At 43.1% G+C, this 25,477-nt stretch overlaps 1 protein-coding gene across 1 annotated transcript in view; it reads right to left on the bottom strand.

The window, feature by feature from the left end:
• capn15 (calpain 15) overlaps positions 1–24,317 on the bottom strand; it is a 33,177-nt gene extending 8,860 nt beyond the window's left edge. The window contains exons 1-5 of the mRNA XM_028430833.1: positions 24,021–24,317; positions 7,276–8,926; positions 3,322–3,530; positions 1,314–1,497; positions 58–281 (exon numbers count right to left, since the gene is read on the bottom strand). Coding sequence (XP_028286634.1) covers positions 58–281; positions 1,314–1,497; positions 3,322–3,530; positions 7,276–8,904 — 2,246 coding nt within the window. The 5' untranslated portion in view covers positions 8,905–8,926; positions 24,021–24,317. The remainder of the gene's footprint in view (positions 1–57; positions 282–1,313; positions 1,498–3,321; positions 3,531–7,275; positions 8,927–24,020) is intronic.
• Between the last annotated feature and the right edge of the window lie 1,160 nt (positions 24,318–25,477).

Here is a 25,477-nt window from a genome sequence, read left to right as displayed (position 1 = left end):
CAAATGAGATGTTTGCTGTGTACGTGGGGTAACTCCACCCTGTGCTTGCTCTCTTACCCAGCCTCTTTGGAGCTGAGCATCTTGGCCCAGATGAGGTCTGTATCAATGGGCTCCTCTCGGGGGTTGGTGGAGCTGACCTGGAGCATGAGGGAGTCACAGGGAGCACCAGTGAGCGTGGCCAGGCCTTCAATGGCACGCCCTGCCTGCAGGGCAAAGTAGGAACCATGGAGTTTGGCCAAAGCCTTTTCAATCAGCGCCACCCATAACTGCTTCCTCTGAGCCTGGAATGATGAGGAAGAGGGGGGGAGGAAACATAAGCATAACTCAGTGAGAGATACATTCGTAACAGGATGTTATTTTAAACCTGGCTCTCAACCTGCTGGCCATGACTCAGATGTTTAACTGTTTCTGAACATGACATTCTGATAACAATTGTTTCTTATCTGAGAATTAACACACACACTGCTGTTACAGCATTTCTTGCATGCCGAGTCCTTTTGATGGAATTCTCTTTGACCTAGCCTACCCAGCAACTATTCTATTTGTCTTTTGAGAAAACAAGGGTGTTGGTGCCACGAAGGTTCGACAAGATAAGGTGTAGATAAAAGTATGCTGTTTTTACATTATGTCTGGTACACCTGTTTTTTTTACTGCTGTGTGCTTTGTGTGTTGCATAATACAATGCTTTGTTTCTCTCTGTAAATGTTGATTAATTACACATTGCTCCTCTTTTGGGTCCTGTGAGACGTACTTTGTCATAAAAGCTACATAATTAACTAACATGAACTCATTAATAGGTTATTATTCTGAGTTTTTGCAGGGTTCAAGACTTTAAGAAGGCATGGTTAATGCTACATTTTGAACGCACCTAAATACCAGATTCTCTGCCATACAACAAAAAAGTATGTAAGACATCAATGGGATCCCAACATTGACAAAAGAAAAATAGATTTATGGGCATATTTGGCACAGTAAAACGCTATCTTTATAAAGACCTTGATAAGTAGCAGAAGTATAGGCAGTATACTAGATCTGCAACTGATAACTGTTTGCGTTATTGATCGTTTCCAGACTAACAGTTGCAAAGTAAACTTCTATTCATTGACTCATTGTTGCAGTATTAGCCGCTTCCTGTTATAACAGGGTACTATAAAGGACAACAAATTCACCTTCCCAGTATAATGTGGAGGAACTTGCCTGTCCTAACCCCAAGACCCTAAGACCACCTGATGACCGACCTCTATTAAAATTGCCTCTATTATTGTTTGCAGGGTTATTGCATCCATTTTCCAGATTCTATACATTCTTCTGACCTGGGAAAAGAGGAGGTAGCCATAATCATCGCAGGGCAACATGTCGTCCACCAGCACCGTCGTCCACGTCCCATCTTTACATAACCGAACCTGGTAGGCCCCCTCCTGGCAAATAGTCCTGGTGATCATCACCCTCTCCACCAGCTCTGGACGCTCCGCCAACACTGCCAGCGCGCTCAGAAACCTGGAGAGAGATAAAATTCAATGACCCGGAAAATAAAACATCAAATCGGAATGGACGGATGGCAGAGTGAGAGGATGTGACACAAAGCGAAGCGGGGAAAAGGCAAATAAGGCAGTGAAACAAATGGGGTAGGAAATACATAAGCTGATTGTGACGGACAAGCAGATGGCTGAATGGACGCCCACTGTAGTCAAAAAGACACACAGGCTTGACACACTCACAGAGGAACAAAAGAGCAAGAATGACAGGGAGCCATTAAATTGTAGATGTAGAATTAAAACATCCAAGGTACCTCAAGCAGTTATAAAACATTTTCTTTTTACATAATTTGCCTTCATTGAAAATCAATCACATTCTATGAGTCAAGCTTCTATGCCTCCTGGTTACCTCCCCATTACTGCGAATTCACCCTTCAGCAATGACAAACGGACTTGCTCCCCCTAATTAGCGTGCAAGAGGAATTAGTTAATCAAAAATCTTAATACATCTAAAAATGCTAATTCTTTACACAAGAGGAATACAGCTAGGGACACAAGGATCCAACTTAAAAGGAATGTATTTTAAAGTCAACTTTAGAGCTCCTGAAAATGTAAAAAGGAGTTCATATAATACTAATGAAATGGCTACAAAAATGAGCTAAAAATATTTGTCTTTGCGTGCTGCTGACTCGCTGCTGATTTCGCACATAATACCACTTTGATCCCCTTATTACCGACATAGCCAAAATTTACCAAACTGAGTATCTACATTGGCCCCTAGCAGAACTGTCACAATATGTACGGATAAAAGGAGTTTCAGTCCACCCAGCAGTGTGTTAGTGCAGCAGCAGCAGTTTAAAGACTGAAACACTTGTGTGTGGTGTATTATTAAAGCTATATTCCAAGTGGCAGCATAAAAAAAGGCTGATTAGCTCATTCAGCTGCTGATGAAATACCAATCGTACTGTAACATTCCAATAACAATCGAATTAGCTGTGTTGTAATGTGACTCTGATGTCAGCTTGTATTGCAGCCATACTCAAGGACAAAGGTGACTGGCACTACTTTCCTCTGCTGTCATTGGCTGGCTAGAACGGGCTGCCGTGTTTGCTGGTTTATTAGGACAGTGTGTGCAGTGTGTGCAGTGTGTGTGTGTGTGTGTGTGTATAAGAGAGAGATAGATGAAGCCAATGAGGAAGAATTTGGGTTACATCCTGTTGTGAGTGAGAGGATTTGGCTCTGGGGAGGGTTATTTTTGATAAGCTGTGTGTCTGGTGATGAAGCGAAAAGTTGTATTGGGACAACTTTGTGAGTGACTGTTTTTTGTTGTGTGTGTGCTGGACGATGGTTGATGGTTGCACACACCCCAAAGGACACACAGAACAAGGGCAGAGAGATAAAACATGTGTCCAGACCCACATTTCGGTGAATAATCTCCCTGTCAGGTCTATCTATACATCTGTCCAACAGCAACTGCTCGCTTTTTCATTTAATGTTTTTATCCTGCCTACCAATTTTTTAGTTTCGTGCTTTCACTCTCTGCACTTACTGAGTCACTGCCTTTCTGCCACAGTCTCCATCTCTGTCTGTTAGCTTCAGGCTGCAGCGTTCAACATATGAGACAAAATCCACAGACAGAAGTGTTATCTGTTGTCTGCTTTATATTCTTCTGACCTTTCACAGAGACTAAACAGAATGGAATATTTCTTTTTGCCTTGGGGATCTTTGGCAATTCTATTTCATCCTGGGTCAAAGCACTTATTAGGGAAGCTTTTTGTATTTGTCCCTAAATTGTTAGAGGTCATCTAAACTGATTACTGTCCCATGTGTAGTTGTGAGAGCTCACCAGCAGTTTCCAAGGAGTCCTTGCAGGATGTCAGAGGGCCTCGGTGTGCGGAAGACAGACCACTTGACGCCTCGGTCTTTGAAGTTGCTGCAGTTGATCTCGTGGGGCCGTAGCCACTTTTTGATTCGCTGCTGGACACTGTCACCCTCAGGAAAGCCCACAGAGCGAGGTCCCGGGGGGAAACTGTCATCTACAAAGTTCACAGAGTTCTGAACAAGGACAACAAAGAGAGAGAGAGACAGCGGAGGTTAGAAGAGGAAAAGTAAAAAGCAGATAAGTGGTACGACTAGGGAACCTCTTCAAATATTATCACCATGACTTTCATTTATAATGGATTCAAGAAACTTGTGGGTGTTAGGAGACAACATCTTCTCTAAAAACTCCAATCAATTTTTAAATTGTGCCCAAAGGAGCTGATGAAAGCATTTAAAAATAAAGCTTTTCTAAAGGCAAAGTACGTTTGATGGAGAACTTACTGTGGCACCATGTACTTGTCTAGCCAGACAAAAAATAATTTTAAGCTGTTCCCTTTCTGACACATTCCCTGCAGAGCACAGACCACTTTAAATGACAAACTGTATTTTAACACTCCGAAATGTAGCTGGCCCTCTACTATACAGAGCACCTGCACTACATGGATACATTATCAGATCAAGACACCCAATCTGACATACTATCTGACCATCTAAAACTCTGCTGTACAAACCTGAGAGGGCAAACAGCCATACACGCCAAACCATATCCAGTTTCCTGTTTGCGGTGTCAGAAATGGGCTTGACCAGTTGTGTGGGGAGGCAGGGAGTGGGATGTACTTTAGGCACCCCACTGGCAGCTCGAAGTGAAGCGAATTGATCAGCAACCATCCTCCACAATCCAATTCTGTAGCCTTGATGCAGCATTAGCTACCAGACAAAATCATTTCAATGCTGCTTTACCACCCAGAGGTCTCTGCATGGCTTACAGATACTGTAGTTCACCAGCTTATGTATGACCCTTGTTCTGGCTTTTATTCGGAAGGCTAAGGGGTCATCTTAGTAGGGGGAGAGTAAAGCTTTGCCTTGGACACATTTTAGCTAGTGCAACTTGCTGAATATAGTGACAAGACTACAGAGAAGTGACAAACACCAGACTGTGATTAGTAACAAGGGCTTAGAGAGTCTCATTATGTACAAACTGCAACAGCCAGAGCCAAACTTCAACATTAAACTTCTTAATATGATGACAGTTTCATCGACTAGTTCTTGAATTGACATAATACATTTAAATGTTAAATTTAGTATAAATTGTTGTGTCAAAATGATGAATTATAACCACATATACAGCAGTTCCCTTGTTGCTGTCATTCTGCTGTTGTGAGTTCTACCAGCATAAGCCTATCTGACTGTCCTCATTGAGTGAACTTGTTCCTGCTGTCTCTGATTCTATCCCTGGGCACATGCCAGCATGCAAACCCAGGACTGCAATCAGCCAATTCAGTGCTGAGCAAGGGAAACCTGCTGTCTTCCCGTCATCTCCCAGACTACACAAAATTGGCAGCCATACAATTTTTTTTTCCTGAGGATAGTAAGCTTGCAGCTAAATATCTACATCTTACAGAGAACCTATTGATCTCCTTAAAATGTGGTGACATGGAGCTATAGAGATGAATTTCACAGCAGCACAGTTATTATATCCAAAACAAAAGCGTCCAAGAACAGCCTGGCACGTACGATGCTGTCACAGGCGGTGAAAACCTGTCACTGCGGGCAGTCTGAACTCACAACCCAACATGCAAACAAAATAAAGAAAAAAAGAGCAACAAGTAGGACAAGGAGTGATGAAAAGCAGGAAAATAAAGCAATCCGTTGCCATGTAACATATTTTTTATTGTTCCCCCCAGAGGGTAATATGGAAAGGGAACAAAGAAACTTGTTCAAGCCATGCTGTGTACACAGTTAACAAGTCAACCTGATGGCTGTTAGTAGCATTTACTTATTTGTCACAGTCAGTAAGCGGACACGCTCTGGGGGACAGACATTAGGCATGTAAAGCAGAGAAGAAGCAAACCACGCTCAGGTGAAGAGAGAATAATATTAGTTACACCAGGACTCCAGCTCTGTCACTAGCAAAAACGTCTGCCTAATCCTGGCAAGTCTAGAAAGAAAATCATGCAGTCTGAAACATCTTGTAGTCAGACTGGCAGCATGCACATCTCCTTACAGAGTAAACCAAAAGCTTTTATCATTATTAAACTTTTACCACTAGTGTTTTGGTGCTTGCCAAGTGTTAATGCCTTGACAGAGATGGATTAGAAAGACTAGGAAAAGTCTGTTTACCAATTTACCCCCTATTCATCTCTTTGGCTCCTGAAACCTGAGATGCAGCAGCTGATGCTGTTGGTGATTACATTTACTATAGGGAAGCAGATCATTCCTACTCCTCTCCTCTCTAGCTGTGCTGCTAAAAATAGGCCAGCCCTGTGTTCACCTTACCACATACACACACAGAGCCTCACATTGACGGCTACACTGGAGAATTGAGTGCAGTCGTGTGGAGAGGGTGGGATCGGGATGGAGGGGTGTAGTGGGTGGCAAGGGGGAAAGTATATTTTGAGGTATAAGCAGTGAGGAGGAAAAAAAACAGGATGAGAATGTAGGGATAGATGTGATGGACGGAGACGGGATAAATAAGCAGACGAAGAAGGGGAAAGTACTTTCAAGAGTGCAGACCTAAAATTTCTGATGAGAAAAAGAACGATGATAAAGGAAAGAGCAGCTTTAATGACGAGCTTAAATTAGGAAAAGAGGAGGAGAAGGTGGGGATGGGGGATCTCCGATATCCTTCCTTCCTGTCGAGCCAGCTTCCCTCCCACGTTCTCAGCAGTGAGCCTTGTGACTTTCAAAGAAGGCATTAATAATGTATTCTAAAGCTCACTTCATGCTATTGTAAACATGGGTGCCATCCTGGTGGAGTAAGTGGGTACGCATTAGACGCCCAAATAAATCAGGGGAATATTAAATTATTATCAAATACACAATGAATTTTTAAATGCCACCTTTTTTAGTTTTTTTTGTCATTAGCATAGTTGCTAAATCGTTTTAAATGAACCCTTCTGACAGCTTCTGTGTAGTGTATCCATGACAACATAATACAGGCTTATCAAAGATTTTGCGCCACAGAGATGAAGTGAGCTTGTGACGACGTAACAGGCAACACATCTGAATCACAATTGGGAGCTGTAAACTACACAACTGATCTTTGAACATTAAATGCAAGACCAGGTGATGATGCATCATCATGTAACAGATGTCCTTAATTACAAAATTATAATTATATTTGGACATTTATGACATACACATCAACTTTTTGCTATTTGCCTCTACCAGAAAGGTTTGTGATTACACAGTGAAAGGTATTTCATTTAGTAGAGCGCTATCTTCCTTAAAGCAGAGTTATGTCAGTCAACAAGAAACAGTATCAGGGTCTAATCAAAAAAAGTTCATGTAATTTTGTCAAGTGACTTCATTGTGACTGAGAGCAGAATGCAAATTTGTGATGCAAAAATCAGACACACTGCATCTGCAGCTCATTTACGCGGCCAAGATTCACCCGTCGGTGGTTTAAAAACTCAGCTAACATAGTAAGTGCGAAGAGAGACAATAACAAAGCCTATTGGCATTTCTCAGAAATTAGAGAGACTGAGGGAGTGGGAACAATACCAGTATCAAAACAAAAAAGAGGAATTACAATGAAGGAACTGTGCACTGAAAAGCAATGTGAAGCCTCCACGCATTACACACTGAAACAAGAAGTCAGGAGAATTACCAGCAAGCAAAAATAGGGGGAAAACAGAAAGAAAAAAGCTACCAGTAAATTGTCTGCTGATAAAAAAAACTCCATGTATAGGGCTTTGCTTGTTCAACCTTTAAAAGTTTAGTTAAAAGTTTTTTTATTTTATGAGAGGGTTTCACTTACTTCTCTGCAGAAGCTGACTATGTTCTCCCATAGCTCCTTGGCCTCGCCCTCATCATTTCGTCGACGGGCTTCTACATGCATGCTCTCCCTCCTCTTCAGAGGTTTAACTACCTTACGTAGGCTGAGGTACTGCTGGGGCGTGTGACATGCCGCACAGTTCTTGGCCTTGATGTCATTGAGCAGCGTACATGCTGGGCAGCTCCACTGTCCTACCTTCTCCTGAAGGCTCGATGAGGAAGAAGAGGAACCAGAAGAGGCAACAGCAGAGGAAGAAGAGGAGGGAAAGCCCCGAGCCTGTTTTCGTGTTTTATGACCTGAGGAGGATGAAGAGGAAGATGGTGTGCAGGAGCATGATGATAGGCCACAGTGTGTACAGCAGCGGGGTAGGGGAGCCTGCTGCTCCTGAAAGCCATGCAGTTTGGAAGAACCACAAGCTGAGCACTTGGGTGCACCTGTGGGGTTGCGAAGTGTGCACTTGGAGCACGCCCAAGTGCTAAAGTCCGGGCTAGAGGGACTGGCTGGGGTAAATCGTACCGTCTCACAGCCTACCAGGTCAATGAGGTCAGCACCAGCCCGTGATGATCGGCAAGCCTCACACTTAGATGAGCCTCCTGGGTTGGGCAGGGAGCAGCTAGGGCACTTCCAGGTGGGGACTGCTGAGGAAGTAACAGGGAGATGGGGAGTCAGAGGGTGGTGCTGGGAGTCTTCTTCCTCTTCCAATATGCTGAGGCGCTTGCTGGGGTATGAAGGTTCCTGGGGTTGGGCATGTTTGGGCTTGGCTGGCCGCTGTGGGCCTGGCTGCAGTGGCACACTGGCCGTTGAAGGGGAAGTAGGGCTAGGAGTGTTGGTGCCTGGGTTTGGTGGGCGCCCTGGAGGGGGGACTTCCCTCCTGCTGCGGGGCACTGGATTGTTCTGAAGGGAGGAGAAAGAAGTAAAAGGGGAGGAGAGGGACTGTGAAGACACATGGGGAGGCTCTTGAGGATCACAGGGAGGAGCTGGGGGAGAGTCATCTGTTAGGTCAATGAGTAGTGGGGCTGATCCAGCTGTGTGAACAGGAAACCCCAGAACGGGTGTGCGTACCTCAGGTACCACAAGAGCCTCTGGGGGAATTTTAGGCAAAGACAGTTTTCTGGGTCCACCACAGGCTGAGCATGACACTGCCACCGGGGTGTTGTGGAGTGTGCACCGGGGGCAGGCCCAGCCAGAGTGCTGCCCCTCTAAACCACCAATCTCTCCATTGCTCTCAGACCTACGTACCACCTCCTCCTTTACTAAATGCTGTCCATGGGGCTCAAGCAGAACTGTGGGGGTGAGGGTAGGTGTTGGAGGCTCCTTGGGAGCAGGCGGGAGGCCGTTGGCAGTGGCAGCTATGGTGGTAGTAGGAGGGGTGTGAGTGGCAGGCGATGGACCAAAGCCACAAACGGAGCAGGCTCCAGATCCCTGTGGATTGTTGAGCGTACACCTAGGGCAGGCCCAGCGATGCTCCTCAGTGCTGCTCAGTCGCAGGATCTGGTTAAGGTCAGGTTTCTGGCGTGGCGCCTCGCAGATGGAACAGCGAGGTGCTGCGCCGGCATTTAAGAAGGTGCAGCGTCCACATGACCACTCGCTGCCTCGCACCGCTGCTGCCATGGACCCAGGAGAGTGAGAGTGGCTAGAAAAAAAAAAGAAAGCAAGTCAGAACAAACTCAGAAAACACATGAGTTAGTCATAAATTGTAAGTACTTAAGAAAAAAATAGATGCATAAGTACACAACTTCTGCTATTTTAGACAGTGTTGATGCAGAAAGGAGGGAGAAATGACAGGAACAGACAAAGACAAATTATGAAAAAAACAGTCTGCTTCCAGGAAACTAATGGTGATTATCCAAAGGAAGAGAGAACAGCAAAACATCTCTGAGACCGCAAGAGAGGCAGAGACAGAGAGAATTAGAGAAGAAAAATAGAGAGTGTGAGAGGAAAAGATTAGGCAGTGCAGGAGAAAAATCAAATCTCCCTCCTGGGGGCAGTGAGGGCAGTAAATCCATACACAATGGCCACCTGATTAGAGCCAGAGAGACAGCACATAGAAAGGAGGAGCTAGAGAAGAAAAGACGAGGCAGAATTCCCCTGACTGACACTTATTAGAATGAGAAAAAACACAAGGATCTCTTCACATCATATTAGCACCTCTTTTCTATCACAGTATCTCAGTATCAGTAGTATCTCTATGTTTCTATCAAAAATGATGGGTGTATTAATTCCTGCAGCACTTAGGACTATTTTAATGGCAAGTCCTTCATGCTACTGAAGTTAAAGCAATTTAAAGTCAGCTAGTATCAATATATTTAATAGGAATTTAACTGTGTAAACAGTGTAACAGGGAGAAATTCATCCCCTTAGTCTAGCTCCTCCATTGATAACTGAAAAATGAAAAACCTAAAGCAGTCTGTTATTGTGGATTGATTTGTATGTACAGTTCATTCTGTGTGCCTGCTGCTCAGTCAATCTGACTTATTGATGGTGGGCCTTTCAAAGGGAAGAGGCACAGTGGGATATTTCCTGCTGTGGAAGGGGATAGACCCCCAAGGGATGGACATGGTTGCTGTCTGGACAAGTCCATAAATGTCACTGTCACTCAGGCTGCTCATGTGTGAACACCAAACACGTGGGAATTTTAGGAGGGTAAGGTGCTAAGAGCAAGGATGCTGTAGTGCTTTTCACATTGATCCCAGGAGGAAAACATGTTGCCCACAAATTGACCAGAGCTTGTAGGTCTAGGTCATATATTTACCTCTTCTATTTACTGTGGTTAGACAAAGATTTAGGGCTGTTTTCTAACCTGTGGACTCTCTTCTATAAAAATATTCTGATAATCCTTTGTTGTTTTGACATAGGGCATGGAGGAAAACAATCTATCATGAGACATTTTAATGCCACTGATGTATAGGGTGAGTGCTGGTTGGACAGCCTTTAGGACCACCCCCTCTCTGCTGCAGCAGCATATATCCTAACCGGCAAACTGGTTTCAGTTCAACTTCATTAAATCCTTTTCAAATCCTCAGAACCCATGGGAACCTCAATATACAGATAATATATTACTCCAATCATACTGTCCTTTCCTCTCGTCAACCTCCTCCCTGAGGTAAAGAGGAAAAGTGACAGCAAGAAAGCATAAAAATGTGCCTCTATGGTCGTCTTTGAGTGAAAGGGTCCTTGCTGCTGGGCTGTGTACAGGCATGTTGCTATATTTATCTGTAGATATGGCATAGCTGCTTAGTCCATTGTCTACCTACATTTGTGCAGTTTGCGTGTGTCCTCAGCCGCAGGGTGAGGTCCCACTGCTTTATGTCAGGAGCCATTAGCACTGCATTCATTCTGCTAAGCTGAAATCAGCACTCCTACACAAAACAGCCCCCCCTGAGTGAGAAGGAAACTCTGCTTTCCAAAGACAACAATAAGCAAAACAGGGGAAACAATTTCTGTGAAGATACACAAGCACGCTTTGTTTTTATTCAAGTGTTTCATCTCACAGCACTTTCTGCCATGTCCTCCTGGTAGCAATGCAACATTATGTTACTGGCCATTTAATCACCAGAACTGTTTGTCTTAACATATTTTCTGCATACTCAAAAAGTTTATCTATCCCCAAACAACCTGTGTTGTGTCCCTGATACGACAACACAATTTCCCATGCCCTCAGCAGTAAAGCTGAATTAAGTGGCAGCCCCATGCTAGCTTTGATGGCACATGTTCACACTGTGTTTGGCTCTCCATAGGCCTGCCTATCTGAGGGCCGCAAACAGCAATGACGACAACGACAACAAGTCACACAGCAAGTGTCAACACCTCATGTTTGATGACAGGTTCTGCCCTGTAGCCATTTTCATAACTGTCAGGGCTCTTTCATCTCCAGCAAGAGAGCAAAGTCATGATAGTGTCAGCCACATGAAGACTCTGTCAAAGCAAGTGATCTGGTTCCTGCTGGAGCTCAGGGATTGCAAATTCATTATGTTTCTGTCGGCAGCACACGTTGAAGGAGCTTTTTATTAAAGTGATCAGCCTCAAGGACTTTTTTTAATATCTCGATTAATTATTATCTGTAACAAGTATAATTATCAAATGTAAGTAAAACACGATGGTTCAATTGACAGGGCACATTCTGAAGGCACGCACGGTTGTATGTGAATTACATGTCTGCAGCAGAGGATGACCACTATAGCCTGTGATCCCTGGATCCTGCTTAGAAGGATGTTCCTGTGTACAAGCTCCACTCACTCCCAGGACTGCGCACAAACACATAGGGACACACACACAACCCTTTTGTCCTTGGTCCTGTGTTCAGTGGAGCTTCTATAAAAGTGCCCACTTCAGCTCCTTAGTTCCTCAGTGTCGCAGACCTGGGCGAGTAGCCAGTAGCGTACAGTGATGAGCGAAAAAGAGAGAGAGAGAGAGAGAGAGAGAAATACCTATATACCTATATAGAAAAACCCTATATTTTAGAGCCGTTCAATGCATCCTGCTGCACTTTGACTATCTGCTCCCAGGCTAAATTCACTAAGAGACAATGACGCTTGGCCAATTTTTCAAATAAGTTCCAAGCTATACAAGTGAAAATTGAAAATTACCCATCCTGTGATATCATGGAAAAGGCACATTTACAGCTACACTATCTCTGTCGAGAGGTGTGGTCTGTACACAGCTCTGGACACAAGATAAGTCAGAGAGGCTTTAAGAAATTCTACAAAAAACCTGATGGCCACCTATGGCTCTCTACTTGGCTTCACTTTACATACTGAACTCTGTAGCAAGATCAACTGAGCTGAATCTTGCCAGTTTCTCCCTGCCTCACAGTGAGACATTTGGCCTTTGTGCGACAGTCATTAGCACTGCCTTTCCAAGGTTGGCCCAGGGCCCAGAGCCCAGAGCCTGAGGGAAAAACTGCGGTGCCTTCCTTGGCCAACAGGGGCAGACTGCTTCTGATAATCATTCAACACAAAAACAAACATGACCACAAACTAGATGGCATCAGGGTGTGAGTAGGGGCTTTTTCATTGGCAAAAAGGCTAAACTGCTGCATTTGTCATTAGTATTATTTATGTCAGATGTTCTGTGCTGCACAGGTATTTTTTGCCATCACTCTAAAATGTCTACCTTCAGTCTAATGAACAGTGACATTAAACTGAGCTAAAATATAAAACAGTCAGCACTTCAGAGCTATTATGACAGATGGCCTGTCAGTCATTGTCACAAAGGCTCTCTGTGACAGTTTCTCTTGTGACTAGCTGTGCTTTATAGATTTTTCCTTTGGCTATAAACACAAACAACTGCAGTAAATCACTTAAAACTAAACATACTGTTTACTATACACATTCTCCCTGCCCATGACAACTATTAAATTATATTTCTTATCAGGTCTGCACCTACAATACATATTTGAGCTTCTGCTAAAAGCTGCCTACAGCACAAATAAAGGCATATTAGCTACAAGCTAAAGGGTTAGGTTTTACTGTACAAATGAGCAAAATGGCTGACATGAACATGCCTCAGTTGAGGGAGTGGTGGTGCCGTTAGTTAATAATGTAACCCATAAAGTACTGGGTCAAGCCTGTCAGTACATTTTACATGTCTCTCTGACATGCAGAGCTGAATCATAGCAACTGATTTGCAAAGCAAAAAATGCTGAAAGAAAATATATTGTATCGAGTTTTGAAGCTGAACTGTACTACACATATTTTGTTTGTATGGTATAGCAATGATCTGTATTATTTACTTTTATAGTAACAAAATTTAAATTTAATTATTTCTCATATTGACTATTGTCAGACAGTATGGTCAAATGCAAAAAGAAAAGATTTAAATAAACTCCAGCTAATGCAGAATAAGGCTGCCCATGTGGCATTAAATTGTTCATATAGGACCAATATAAACACCATGCATTCAAATCTTGGCTGGCTAAAAGTTCATGATAGGGCATTTGCTTAACTATTATTGTCAATGTGGAAACTCTTAAAAAATCAAACTCCAATGTTTTTATTTTAACAATTCAAGACAAATTTAGATGGTCATGGATATGCCACTAGACATGCAGCTGAAGGATGCAGTTTGAGTTATGGAAAGATTCTCCAGGAATATTTGAATTTCTTCAGAACGAGAACCAATTATTGATTGATTGGTGATCGATTATTATTTGGACTAGATTGGTTTTGGACTCACTTTATAAGTCAGACTCCATATGCAGTGCCCACACAAACACACTCCATTGAAGTGAACTGGTCTTGTGGTCAATTTTAAAGGTGTCCATTTATGACAGTACGTGTTTGTTGCACTCTGTGTCAACCCTGCTGCTCCTTCCACATTGTTAGTGCTGCCTGTGAACCTGCTCTGTCCTCATCTTCCCCCTGCTCTTGGATTCAAACAGCCTCTCCTTCATTAAAGTCTCTGTCCATGACAGCCAACAGCCTGCACAGATACTTAGAAGTCTCACTTGATTCTTGGTTGTAATCTTGTATGTGCACACCTATTAATGTGACTCTCTTGAAAGTAATATGTAAACGTTACTAGTTCCAACCTATAAGAGTCCATCAGGAGTTCTTTTACAGCAAAGTGATCAGGCTGCTCATTCAGACATGAATGTGATATTCAGATGCTGTCAGATTAATACAAAGAAGGCTTGTCGTAACTACCAGCTTCCAGGGCATTACCCAGGATTTCCAATCTGCTGCCATTTCTGCTTCTACTTATATTTGTATACTTCTTCCATGCAAACACCATTGAAAGACAAAAGGATGATGACAACTGAATGGTAATTCTTGGTATTTTTAGAGATTTGAGATTTTTAGAAAAAAATATATAAATAAAATCACGACTTATCACAGTGGCCGAGGTGCAGCTGGATCAGATGAGCTATAAAAACTATAATGAATGTTGAAACACTCGGCTGCCTCTGAACACACCCAGAAAACTCTGTGACAGGAATAAGATCAGCACTTTTACATCATCCACCACACTTGAGAAAACTGGCTGAGAACTTGTTTTATGCTTTAATAATGAATGCAGTCTGTCTATGGAAGTCTTACTTGGAAAAACTTTTGTTTCCTCACTTCACTGAAGGATTTTTATTGCTGACAAGATCAGAGTAACTTTTTCACTTAAAAAAATAATTTTCTCCTGCCATCCATTCCACCCTGTCTTTGGAGTCAGTGTCAGAGACTTTGCTAGCAACTGTAAGGGCCTTTTTTGTTTAACCTGACAGGTAATATGTTGTGGCATGAACATGAGTCATTAATCAACTTTAGAATTCATGCGTTACAATAAACACTGAGGGATGAGTCACTCGCTGCTGCTTATCTGAAGTGAGTACCATATGTACTTGGCAGCAGATAAGGACACACTGAAACTTGATGACGTGGTACAAAGGATTGGTGAAAATGAAGTCTTTATAGCTTGAGACAATATAAAGATAATGGGATAGGTTTAATAAACCGACTGAGCGGGACACCTTAAGAAAAAGACAAGCCAGAATATGGAAACGCAACATGTTGATGATGGTACAAAGACACAAAAGCTCTTTTGAAAAATGACCCTACGGCAGAGAAATTCCACCAATAAGCATTGCTGACGCTATAAGAGCAATTTTAAAAACTGAACAAATATTCCACTGTTATGAAAATGGAACATCACTTGAGGACATACAGAAACAAGGGTCATGCTGTGTAAGAGTTACCAGTGTTGTCAGAAAAATGTCATCCATGGAAACTTTTGAGTCGTGTCATTGTTCTTACATAAGGCCTCATAACCCTGAGCTCTTATTATTTGTCCTGAATAAGAGACTGAAGATACAAAGAAGGCAAATGCTGATCACATGGTGAGAACAGAAAAAGAAACAATAACAGCAGCCTCTGACCTCTAGCTGTGCCCTCAGTGAATATTTCACGACCAGTGCTCATTTTTGACGGGTGGATCTGTCAGCGATGGAGACAGCTTCAGACATTTGAATCTTTAAACAGAGGAAACTGTCTGACTGGGTTTCAGCAGACATCAGTGGCAAAAGCAAGGGCACACAGGAAGCAGCCAGGAAGCTCCCGAATCTGAGAGGACAAATGGGAGGAGATGGCAGGGGCATGGCTAATCTGAAGCTCAAACCTGGAGGGCAGGCACACAGCTGAGACTGAGTAAGGAGCTTCTCAAACTGACAGCAAAGCAGAGCTTTACCTCCTGCTACTAAGACACATATTTTGAGGGTAAACCAGTAAAAAACACTTGTCATGAAGATGCTCAGTCTCACTGGTGCCTACCTAACATCACTCAATATCTACCAAAGGTTTCTATACTTCTCCAGGTGTTAGTCACCGTCTCATTTTTCTTTCTATATGACACACTGCTAGGTTACCCTGTGTGGTCTTATCTGGGACCCAATGAAATTAGGTTACTGAGCATATGCTACAGATTTCCATGGCAACAAGATTGGGGAAATCTGAAATCATGTCAGTTGCAGTGCCGACAGGCTAATTTTGTCTTTTCTTTTTTTGCAGTGCATCAGTGCGTGTTTACTACAGAAAGCCACACTGTGAGACAAAGCCTGCATGGCTAAATCTACTCTGTAGGATTGGGGACTGTCCTGATGTGGCCCTGTCTTCATCAAGCAGAAAAGAGCAAGGTGGAAAGCCTGAAATAATTCAGACATGAACACAGCCAGTGACCATGCTTGTTGAGCCCAAGTGGACCCGTTTTAATCCAATTAAATGGAGGAGAGCCAGTGGAACGGAGCTATGATAAACGCCATCATCCATCATGCTGCGATAGTAGAGACGCTGGGATAGACTCTGGAGAGAGCAAACGCCGACTTTAAGGCCTCAAGACTCTGAAGTCCGTTAACAACACACAGCTGTGTGTCGCTGGAAGAAAATAAAACACAGTTGGAATGTTGACTTGACAGTATTAGCATATTATTAATAAAACAGAGACAGGATTTAGATTCCAAAGTTACAAAACAATGCAGCTTACACAACAACACTCCTGTCGCACACCCTTGTCTGCTGAAAGGGTTATTATCACAACTAAACATCCACAGTTAAAGGTAGGGATTCAGGGCACACAAGCACCCCCCAAAGTCAATGGATCACTGCTGGATGAAAACAAATTGAAACTAACCAAGGACAAGACTGTTCATGCAGTCTCCAAGGAAACAATAACAAGGGAAAGAAAATGCTTTATAGGACAATATAAGAGAGAACAAACTGTATGAGAATGCTGAAGTTAAGCTGGGCTCATAGTGTTCTGTTGTTTCTATATTTCATGCTCTGTCACCGCTCAGCAAAGCTTGCCTAACATTGTTAGGCTCAGACAGCAGTGCATATATGTGCATAAACTGTGAGTGAGTATGTGCGTGATCAGTGGGGGTGGACCCGAGGGCATTTTGCAAGTGCTACTGCTCTGTCTGTCTAAAATGTCTTTTGTAAGGATATGCATGTATGTCACAGTCCCTCTAGTCCTTCCAGCAGTAGATAGAACTGGACCGTAATGTCAATGTGTTGATGTGTTCAGCTAAGAGATGGTGTAGTCTGATAACTGATAACTTTTGCTACAGCGATGCATATACAACATAGTTGACTGCCTGATGCAACAAATGCACAGTAGCTGTAGCATTATGAGCTTCCCCTAAGTTTCATTCATGAACTGAGTTATGGTTTGTGGTGCAGTGGGTAAAGCTGTCTATATTTTTCAAATTCTAGTGCAGCGGAAGCCATGACAGCTTTAACTGTTAAATGTAGAGCAACTGCAAGGAGAGCACTGACAGCAGTGGGCAGGAATCAAGAAAGATGAAAGCCCAACTGGAGACTGATGCTGAATAAATAATGACATCCATTGTGGGGAAATGTGATCGGGCTCTCTGAAAATCAATAACTAACAACCAGACCATGATGCCCTAAGTGACTCAGCAACAACTTCAATACACTACAGGCAGTCAATATCAACTGCCTGTTCTCGTTCAGGGAGACATGACCCAAAAAAACTGAAGGAAAACTGGAAATACATGTAGAATACATTTCAGTGAGGGCAGTGGAGAAGATCATCCTTTGGAAGTAAGTCAGTCAAAATTGCTAGATGAGCTGCATATTCAAAGCCTCTTACAAATGGTTGCCTTTCACTAGCCTGCCAGTGATTCAGAAAGCAATGACTGGGACAATGTATTATTGCAGCACATTGCAGTCTTGTAGATACAGTGACCGAATACATCTTTGTCATGCAGTCAATACTGAGAAGAGCAGTCGATGGAAAGAGCTCCTCCACAAATAATTTGTTCTGTTAGACACAAAGCTTGCTCAGTTACACTGCAATTCAATAAAAAAAAAGTTTGTTCTTCAAAAACAAAACAAATTAAAGCTGCAAGCAGCATTGCGGGCCCTCGCGCACCTTGCGATCTGCGGGGTCATCGCAGTCTTCTCTCCTATGCTCTCGTCTCCTATACTCTCCTGTGCTATGCTCTCCTCCTCTCATTTCCACAGATATACAACAAACACATGTTTACAACCAAACTTTCCTGCTACCAGTAGGTGGCGCTATGACCGTATCATCCTATTAGCATATATATCTGTTTAGACTCGGCTCCATGGCAGTACTGTAAGATTTTGTCCACATTGCATAAAGTATATGGGTAGTACTGCATAAAACACAGCGAGTTCCTTTGTAATGGCGAACGGTCAACTTTGAGGCCACTCCCCCGCCACACAGTAATACTTTTGAAAGAGTTTTGGAATGCGTCTATTCCCTATGGTGTCCTGAGTGGACACAGTGAATTTCAGCTCAATTGCAAGAAGTATGTGAGTCGTGAAAAGTTTTGAAGCAGGGTCACAAATAGGCACAAAATGGCCACAAAAGTCAAAATGGCGGACTTCCTGTTGGGTTTGGAGGGGGGGTCCAAGAGACTTTTTTGTGCGTCTTGGGGTGATACACATGTGTGCTAATTCTCATGATCCTGTGTCAAACTGGCCAGCGGGGCTACGCATTAGGGCAATAAATACAGTGAGTTCCTTTGTAATGGCGAACGGTCAACTTTGAGGCCACGCCCCCGCCACACCGTCAGACTTTTGTAAGAGTTTTTGAATGCGTCTATTCCCTATGGTGTCCTGAGTGGACACAGTGAGTTTTAGCTCATTTGGATGAAGTATGCGAGGCGTGAAAAGTTTTGTAGGAGGGTCACAAATCGCCAAAAATTAACAGAAATTTCATAATTGCGGACTTCCTGTTGGGTTTGGAGGGGGGGTCCAAGAGACTTTTTTGTGCATCTTGGGGTGATACTCATGTGTACCAATTTTCATGACCCTACTCAAAACAGGCCAGGGGGGCAGGCAGAAAAACCTATGAAAACACAACATTTTGTGTAGCCAGTAGGTGGCGCTCTGTCAAAGCCTCAATATTGTTGTATAGATGTGTTTAGGGTCAGACTCTGATCATACATGTGACATTTCGTACAGATCGGACAGAAAACGAAGAAGTTATAGAGACTTTCTGTGTCCTCAGAAATGGTCAAACTTTGAGGCCACGCCCCGGCCACACCGTAAGACTTTTGTAAGAGTTTTGGAATGCGTCTATTCCCTATGGTGTCCTGAGTGGACACGGCGAATTTCAGCTCAATCCGTTGAAGTATGCGAGGCGTGAAAAGTTTGGCAGCAGGGTCACACATCGCCAAAAATGGCCACAAACCTTCAAATGGCGGACTTCCTGTTAGGTTTGGAGGGGGGGTCCAAGAGACTTTTTTGTGCGCCTTGAGGTGATACATATGTGTGCCAATTTTCATAATCCTGTGTCAAACCGGCCAGAGGGGCTACGCGTTGGGGGCGCTATAGAGCCATTTTTATATGTGCATTTCAAAAGTCAGCAAATTTCAAAATTTTTCGGGCGAATGAATTTTTCTACCAAGTTTGGTGAGTTTTTGGGCATGTTAAGGCCTCCAAAAATGCGATCTCGGAGGGGAAAAAAAAAAAAAAAAAAAAAAAAAAAAAAAAAAAAAAAAAAAAAAAAAAATAATAATCCTAAGGGTTTCAATAGGGCTCTTGCACCATTCGGTGCTCGGGCCCTAAAAATGATTCAGAAAAAATTCCAACAAGGTTATATACCACTAAGCACAGACTCACAAAAAATGTGCAAAATGCATTTTGGTTCACATCACAAATTCACAAATGTACGGAGTGTAATTTCTGTCCCAATCACGCTCAAATGGAGCTTTCGGTGTTTCAAACAATACATGGATGTGTTTATACCTAAATACTGCACTGTTTTTGTTGCCTCATCCTAACCAAGCAACAGAAAATAACAAAACTAATGGTGAGCCTAGCTCAGATGTGTAAAAAAGAAAACAGCAGGGTTGAGTATTTATATGTGCATGTAACCACCGTTATTAAGATTTATTTGTACAAAATGTAGCCTTTCTGCAAAATGTAAAAACCCAAATCAATGCTTAGTCATAAAAAAGCATGACAGCAAAAACTCATATTCTAATTACCCTTGGGCTGGTTTTCGTCAGGACACACGGAGGTCAGGTCACTCTATCTGCCCAGGCAATCCACTCTGCATTGCCTAAACTGTAGCACATACTGTACAGCTGAGCAAGGAAGAGGTGGGATTTTGTTTTACAAATCCAGCTTAGCCAGATTTTGGGTGCATCATAGAAAAACATCAAAATGCAGGCTTTGATTAGATAAGCTTTGATGAAACAGTGGATTTGATCCATAGCCGTGAGGTTACTGTACTCTGTAAGCATTCAAAAAGACTAAAGAGAAAAGTGTCTATTAAACAGTGTCACTTTACAACAACAAAAATGTCACCCTCACACTGAAGTACACATAAAGCCCGTCTTGCTTACATGTGGCTTTAAATGACAGCAGTTGTGTGTAATTGAACCTGTAGTTTCACCAATAACAGTCTGAGCCAGAACAGTCCTGGCCCAAGTTCACTCAACTGAAAGATGTGTTGTCACCTGGCTGGTTACACAGTGCTGGCTCTTACCTGCGCTCTCGATGAGGCAATGGATGCTGCTGCTGCCGTGTGATAAAGGTGGTGCCCCAGACCGGGCTGCTGTGGCTGTTTCTGAGCCAGCCCACAGGGGGTGACGACGAGTAAGGGGTACTGCGGAAGCCATGGTCCGACTCAGTCTCTGCAGCGAGAGATGAGGCTGAGCTCCCCATCACCACAGAGATGGAAAATTGGTCTCTGAATGCTTGTTTGTTTTCCCCCCCTTAAAGCAAAAAAGGTGTCAAAGAATTCCCCTGTTGCAGCAAACCAGGCACACTGCTTCAGGAAATAGGGTCTGTTTATTGTATTGTATGTTTTTGTAAACTTCCTACTGACAACTTTCTGCTTCAGGTAGGAATAATTACGTCTTGCAAAAGAACGCTGAGGGGGCTTGAATAAAGAGAAAAACACAGCAACAGGGAATCAAAGACGAATCAAACGGTGCTCCAATCTTGAAAGTGGCCAAGTATGCAGATCTGGGAGGATATCCCACAGCCAGGGGGGGATAATTTTTCAATTCAAATCTGAGGTGTGGAACGTAGATTCCAAAGAGGGCAAAATGTTTCCTCAAAGCGAAACCTTTTAACTCTCTCTCTTCCAGGCTTTAAGCTTGTAACACTCTGCACTATGTACTCCATAGTGCCGCTCATAATTCCTTGCGCATTCCTCCTGACAAATCTCCCCAGCCAGTGCAGGCTCATGCCCGGTTCCTGTTTCTTTTGCACATCAGCAAAAACAAGAGAAAGTTGTCCACATATATGCGTTCACTGTCCTTTAACATTTACAGCAGCAGGGACAAAAAGAAAAACACATCCTGGACTTCACAAAAACTTGCAAATCTTGCAAACAAAATATATCCACAGAGTTATTTACAACACAAGCACTGAAAGAAATCAATGCACTGCATTTCTTGGGAGGGGTACTGGCAAAACTACAAGTATGCTAATATCGAAGTCTCCTCTTTCAGACATCCAGTCTGACTAACAGCTGTTGAGGAGGTTTAAGAGCGAAACACCCCAGCTGCATTTCTCCCACTGGATAAAAACATGCCTGAAATGGTTAGTAAGAGCTACTTCAGAGATTACATCACTTCTGAATTTGGGATTTTCAAATGAAAGCTCACTTGGATTGAACCTGAAGTAAAACCCTGACACAAGGATGCGTTCAATGGTTGAGTTTTAGAGGTTCTTTCAACATGAAAAAAAATGCTCACAACTCAGCTTCAAGTTCTGAGTTATATCCAACAAAATACTCGAGAGGAATGTTCCGTTTCAGGCTGCTTTGCTCTGCCAGCGCGAGGACGGGAGATGATCCCAGTTTCCGCTGTCTGAGAGACACGGCTTAATTTCTGTCTGATCCCACCGACGAGGCCGGTCGGTCTAGTTCATTAACTTGCGCTTGGATTTGTGTGTACTCGTCTCGTCATAGCAAGTCTGTGCAGGCGCAGCAGCTGAATGAAGTCCCATCGCGGTGGAACTGTCAAGACGGAGAATCCACATTTGTATGTGTTCCGATGGATAGTTTGTAAAACCCAGAGGCAGAAGTCTTGGCACGGGGATCATCTAGTGTTTCTGTGGATCACATGGACTTAAAACTGCAGTTTAGCTCCTCGGGTTCAGTGAATGTTGCATGATAATGAATCGGTGAGAGAGCGTACGGCTTTTCGATTTAGCCTGTTAACAGTACCGCAAAGCGTTACTTGTTTGGAGAGGTGTCCGCTTCCACGCAGCGGCACAGAGGCCAGGGGAGACGATATTAAGCAGGAGGGGATGTGGAGGCTAAGGAAACGCGTAACCAGCCGAAGACATTTCATCCACTTAATCGCAAATTTCAACATCTTCCGCCGGCTCCATTCCTCCTGGCGTTCATATTCCCAGCGTTTTGGATGTAGCCGCTGAGCCTTGTTGTCTTACATGAGGAGACATCCTCGCGCCGGTCCCGCTGCCGCCTTGGTTGTAGGCTTGCTCACATTGGAAAGCTGCTCCATCTCAGAACGCCTGTACTTCTGGCTCCGTTATGGTCCTATTATAGATTCATATTGTACCAGTCTCCCGTTATATGGATTTCTCCATCTTTTAATTCTCCCTCACTGATAGCCTGAGCAGCAGTGTACGAGGATGCAATCTCCTCCAGCGGATTACTGGAGTGTCAGCAGAGCGCAGGCGCATTGGCCTGACGAGCATAGAAAAGCTTGAAGGCTGCGTTCAAGAGATTTAAATAAAACCTCAATAGAACCTGAGCTGTAGAGGTCTCTCTCATTAATGTGAATAGGAACTCAGAATCGGAAACAGCCACAATGAGGCATGCTCATTCAAGGTCAACACACTGTGGGAAATAAACAATAGGCTACTGCATAGTACCAATTATTCAGTATATAAAAAAACTAACCCTGTCTGTATTGGTCATTGCCAGAGAAGGTAGTGAAGGGTTAAATAAAAGACAGTGGTGACTGCAACACTCATCATTGCTTAACTGTCCCTGCACATTACTGAGATAAGCCTTCAAACTTTCCCTCTCTACTCTTCCACTTCATATAACTTTGCTGACCTCATTCCTGCTCTGAGTCTATCCATAAATTCAAAGCACACCAGCAAAATAAGTGCACAGGACATCAAACCACAATTCTTCAGTGCATCTATTGGAGTACTGGCTTAAACATTTGCCATGATGCCACTCAGGCAGACTGGCTGTGACTTAACAGTGGCTTCAAGGGTGTGATCTGCATGCACAGCTCCACTTACAATTCCAGTAACAATACAGCCTATAGTGGGCTATGTGGCTTGGTTGCTGATGCAACCTGACGTATTTCCACAGTAGCAGAATGCATTACTGAAGCTGTCATGGATATATGTGTTATATAGAAAGCTAGACACAAACCTGTATTCTTGTTTGTGCTGTTTCATTAGATTTGGAGTCAGAGTTCTCATAAACAAAGTGAAATCCACAGATTGATGGCATAAACATCCCTACTGTGCAATCAAGGAGAAGAAACCCAATGTCAGGAGACTACAACTCTTTTGTTAAGGGTGCACCTGTCCAACAACCACCTGTCCCTCTGCGAGTCAGCACCCACAGATACAGCAGCTGACACAGTCAGTGCCAGAGAGAGCGAGAGATTGGATTTCATTTCTATTCTCCAGGGAGTCACTGGTGGAAGAAGGGGGAAAGGGAGGATGTGAGCTGATTTCACGCTACATTGTAAGTTGTCATTTCTACACAACCAAACATGTCCTGACTGTCACAGGCTTTTTTACCCCCCTTCTCCCTAGTGGGCATGCTCAAAGAAGGACACAACTGGTTATATTGGGTAATACAAGCCTACCTTCAGACACATGCTATTTTGAAATCAAATCTTCAGCTAGAAGCTAAAGCATCATGTCACACATCATCACAACAGTAAAGTCAGTGTCTGGATTACCCCATGACCTATCAAAACTCCCCTAAACAGACAGGTTAAACGAGAATTTCCACGTTGTTCTGGGCAGTGAGACAGAGAGAGTGAAATAAACGCCTCATGTTACTTAAATAATCACACAAGACATGTCACATAATCAATCTATTTACGTACCGACGGTAGACCAGTCACTATCATTAACATTAGCTGTAGGTTGGCCAAATGAAAACTCTGGACAACCCCACAGAGACGAGGACGCCGGGGGGAACCTTGTAAACAAAGACGCTCTGCTTGTGACATTTCGACGATGCCAGGACGTCGTGCACTCCGTGAAACCCACTCACAAACTGGTTATTCTTACCTCTAGTCGGCTGAAAGGGAATTATTCCTGTTTTTCCTGTCGTCTCTGCGTTAACTTTTCACAGCCATGGAAACGGCAAGTTCCTCCCGGGTTGTACTCTGGTCGTCCCCCGGCGTTAGCTTCGCACTCTCCGCTGTCGCCGCATACTTCAGACATTGGTGTCTGGTGGTGTCGTTACAGTGCAGTTTATTTTCACTCCGTAAGGTATTAACAGCACTGATGCGACCGCGTAGGTTTACCTCAAACAGCCCAGGAAGGAAGGGGAATCACTAAAGAGCAGAGAGCGCGCGTACGGCAAATACGTACTGATGACTTATCGGTCCCGAGACAACGCGAGCAAACCTACGTATAATCTATACGGGAATATGAATAGGAAAGACTCCATTTCCCATTTGCAACTCTGACGTTTCAACAAGGATATCCGGGTATCAGTCTCGTCACCATTGACAAACACAAACGACAAATATTACCGTTCCGCTTAAAATTCAAGATAAAAAAACGATAGTTGGAGATTTTCTTAAATTATATCGTGCAGATATTTGAGTTATATTTACAATAAAGTATTTTGCTTCGCGTCTTTAGATAGAATGTCCTTTCTGTGTCGAGGCGACTGTCAGAGCGTGGCACTCTACTGCCATCTAGTGTCAGTAAATTGTAACCAAATTCAGGCTGTGGTATTGCATGGTGATATATGGTTGAAACGTTTAATTATGATTCCCGCACTGTCGAGGCTAAGTTGCACTGTTATATACGCGTACACCAGCTATCGGAGATCACATGATCAAATCATCATGTGATCAAATCATCATAATTGGCAAATTCAGCTTCTTTACGTTACCTTTATAGGCTAAGTTACATTTAATAGTCATAATTGTGTGACCTGTTTTCAGGCCATGTTGTATATTGTTTGACTGTAGTAACATCGATGCTTCTTGAGACATTTTTGTTCCCATTCCTTTGAGTTCTCCAATAAAAACAAACAAATAATCCAATCTTATTTTCAATGTTAATTCATTTTTGACTCCTGGGAAACTTAACGTTATAATTCAAATTCAAAGACTTTATTATTTATCTTTTGTTTTGTTTGAAAAATAAATTTCCGTATAGGATAAAGAATAGAATGTGAAACATTCAGTGACTCTGGATTACTTCTGTTAATGCCGGTGTCAGCCGGGTTGTTTGAACTGGGTAAGTTCAAAGGATTAGACCAATATCAGCCGGTTGGATAATGAAATGGCAGAATCATAAAGTCCATAAAAAAACCCAATTAAAGTCTTATTAAGATAATCATCTATCTGATATCAAAACACTGTGGAATCTAATGTTTGAATGATTGCATGCAAATTTACAGTATTGTAATAGGGGTTAACAAATAAAGCCAATGTAATAGGATGGGAATCATATGGGGAGAAAATAGGCTGCCTTGCTGTTGAAGTTGTATGCTTCTTTATAGCCAA

Source organism: Parambassis ranga, chromosome 19 (genome assembly GCF_900634625.1).
Source record: "Parambassis ranga chromosome 19, fParRan2.1, whole genome shotgun sequence".
Classification (NCBI taxonomy): Eukaryota; Metazoa; Chordata; class Actinopteri; family Ambassidae; genus Parambassis; species Parambassis ranga.
Note: the sequence above shows the minus strand (reverse complement) of the source record. Positions and strands in the feature narration are given on the sequence as shown.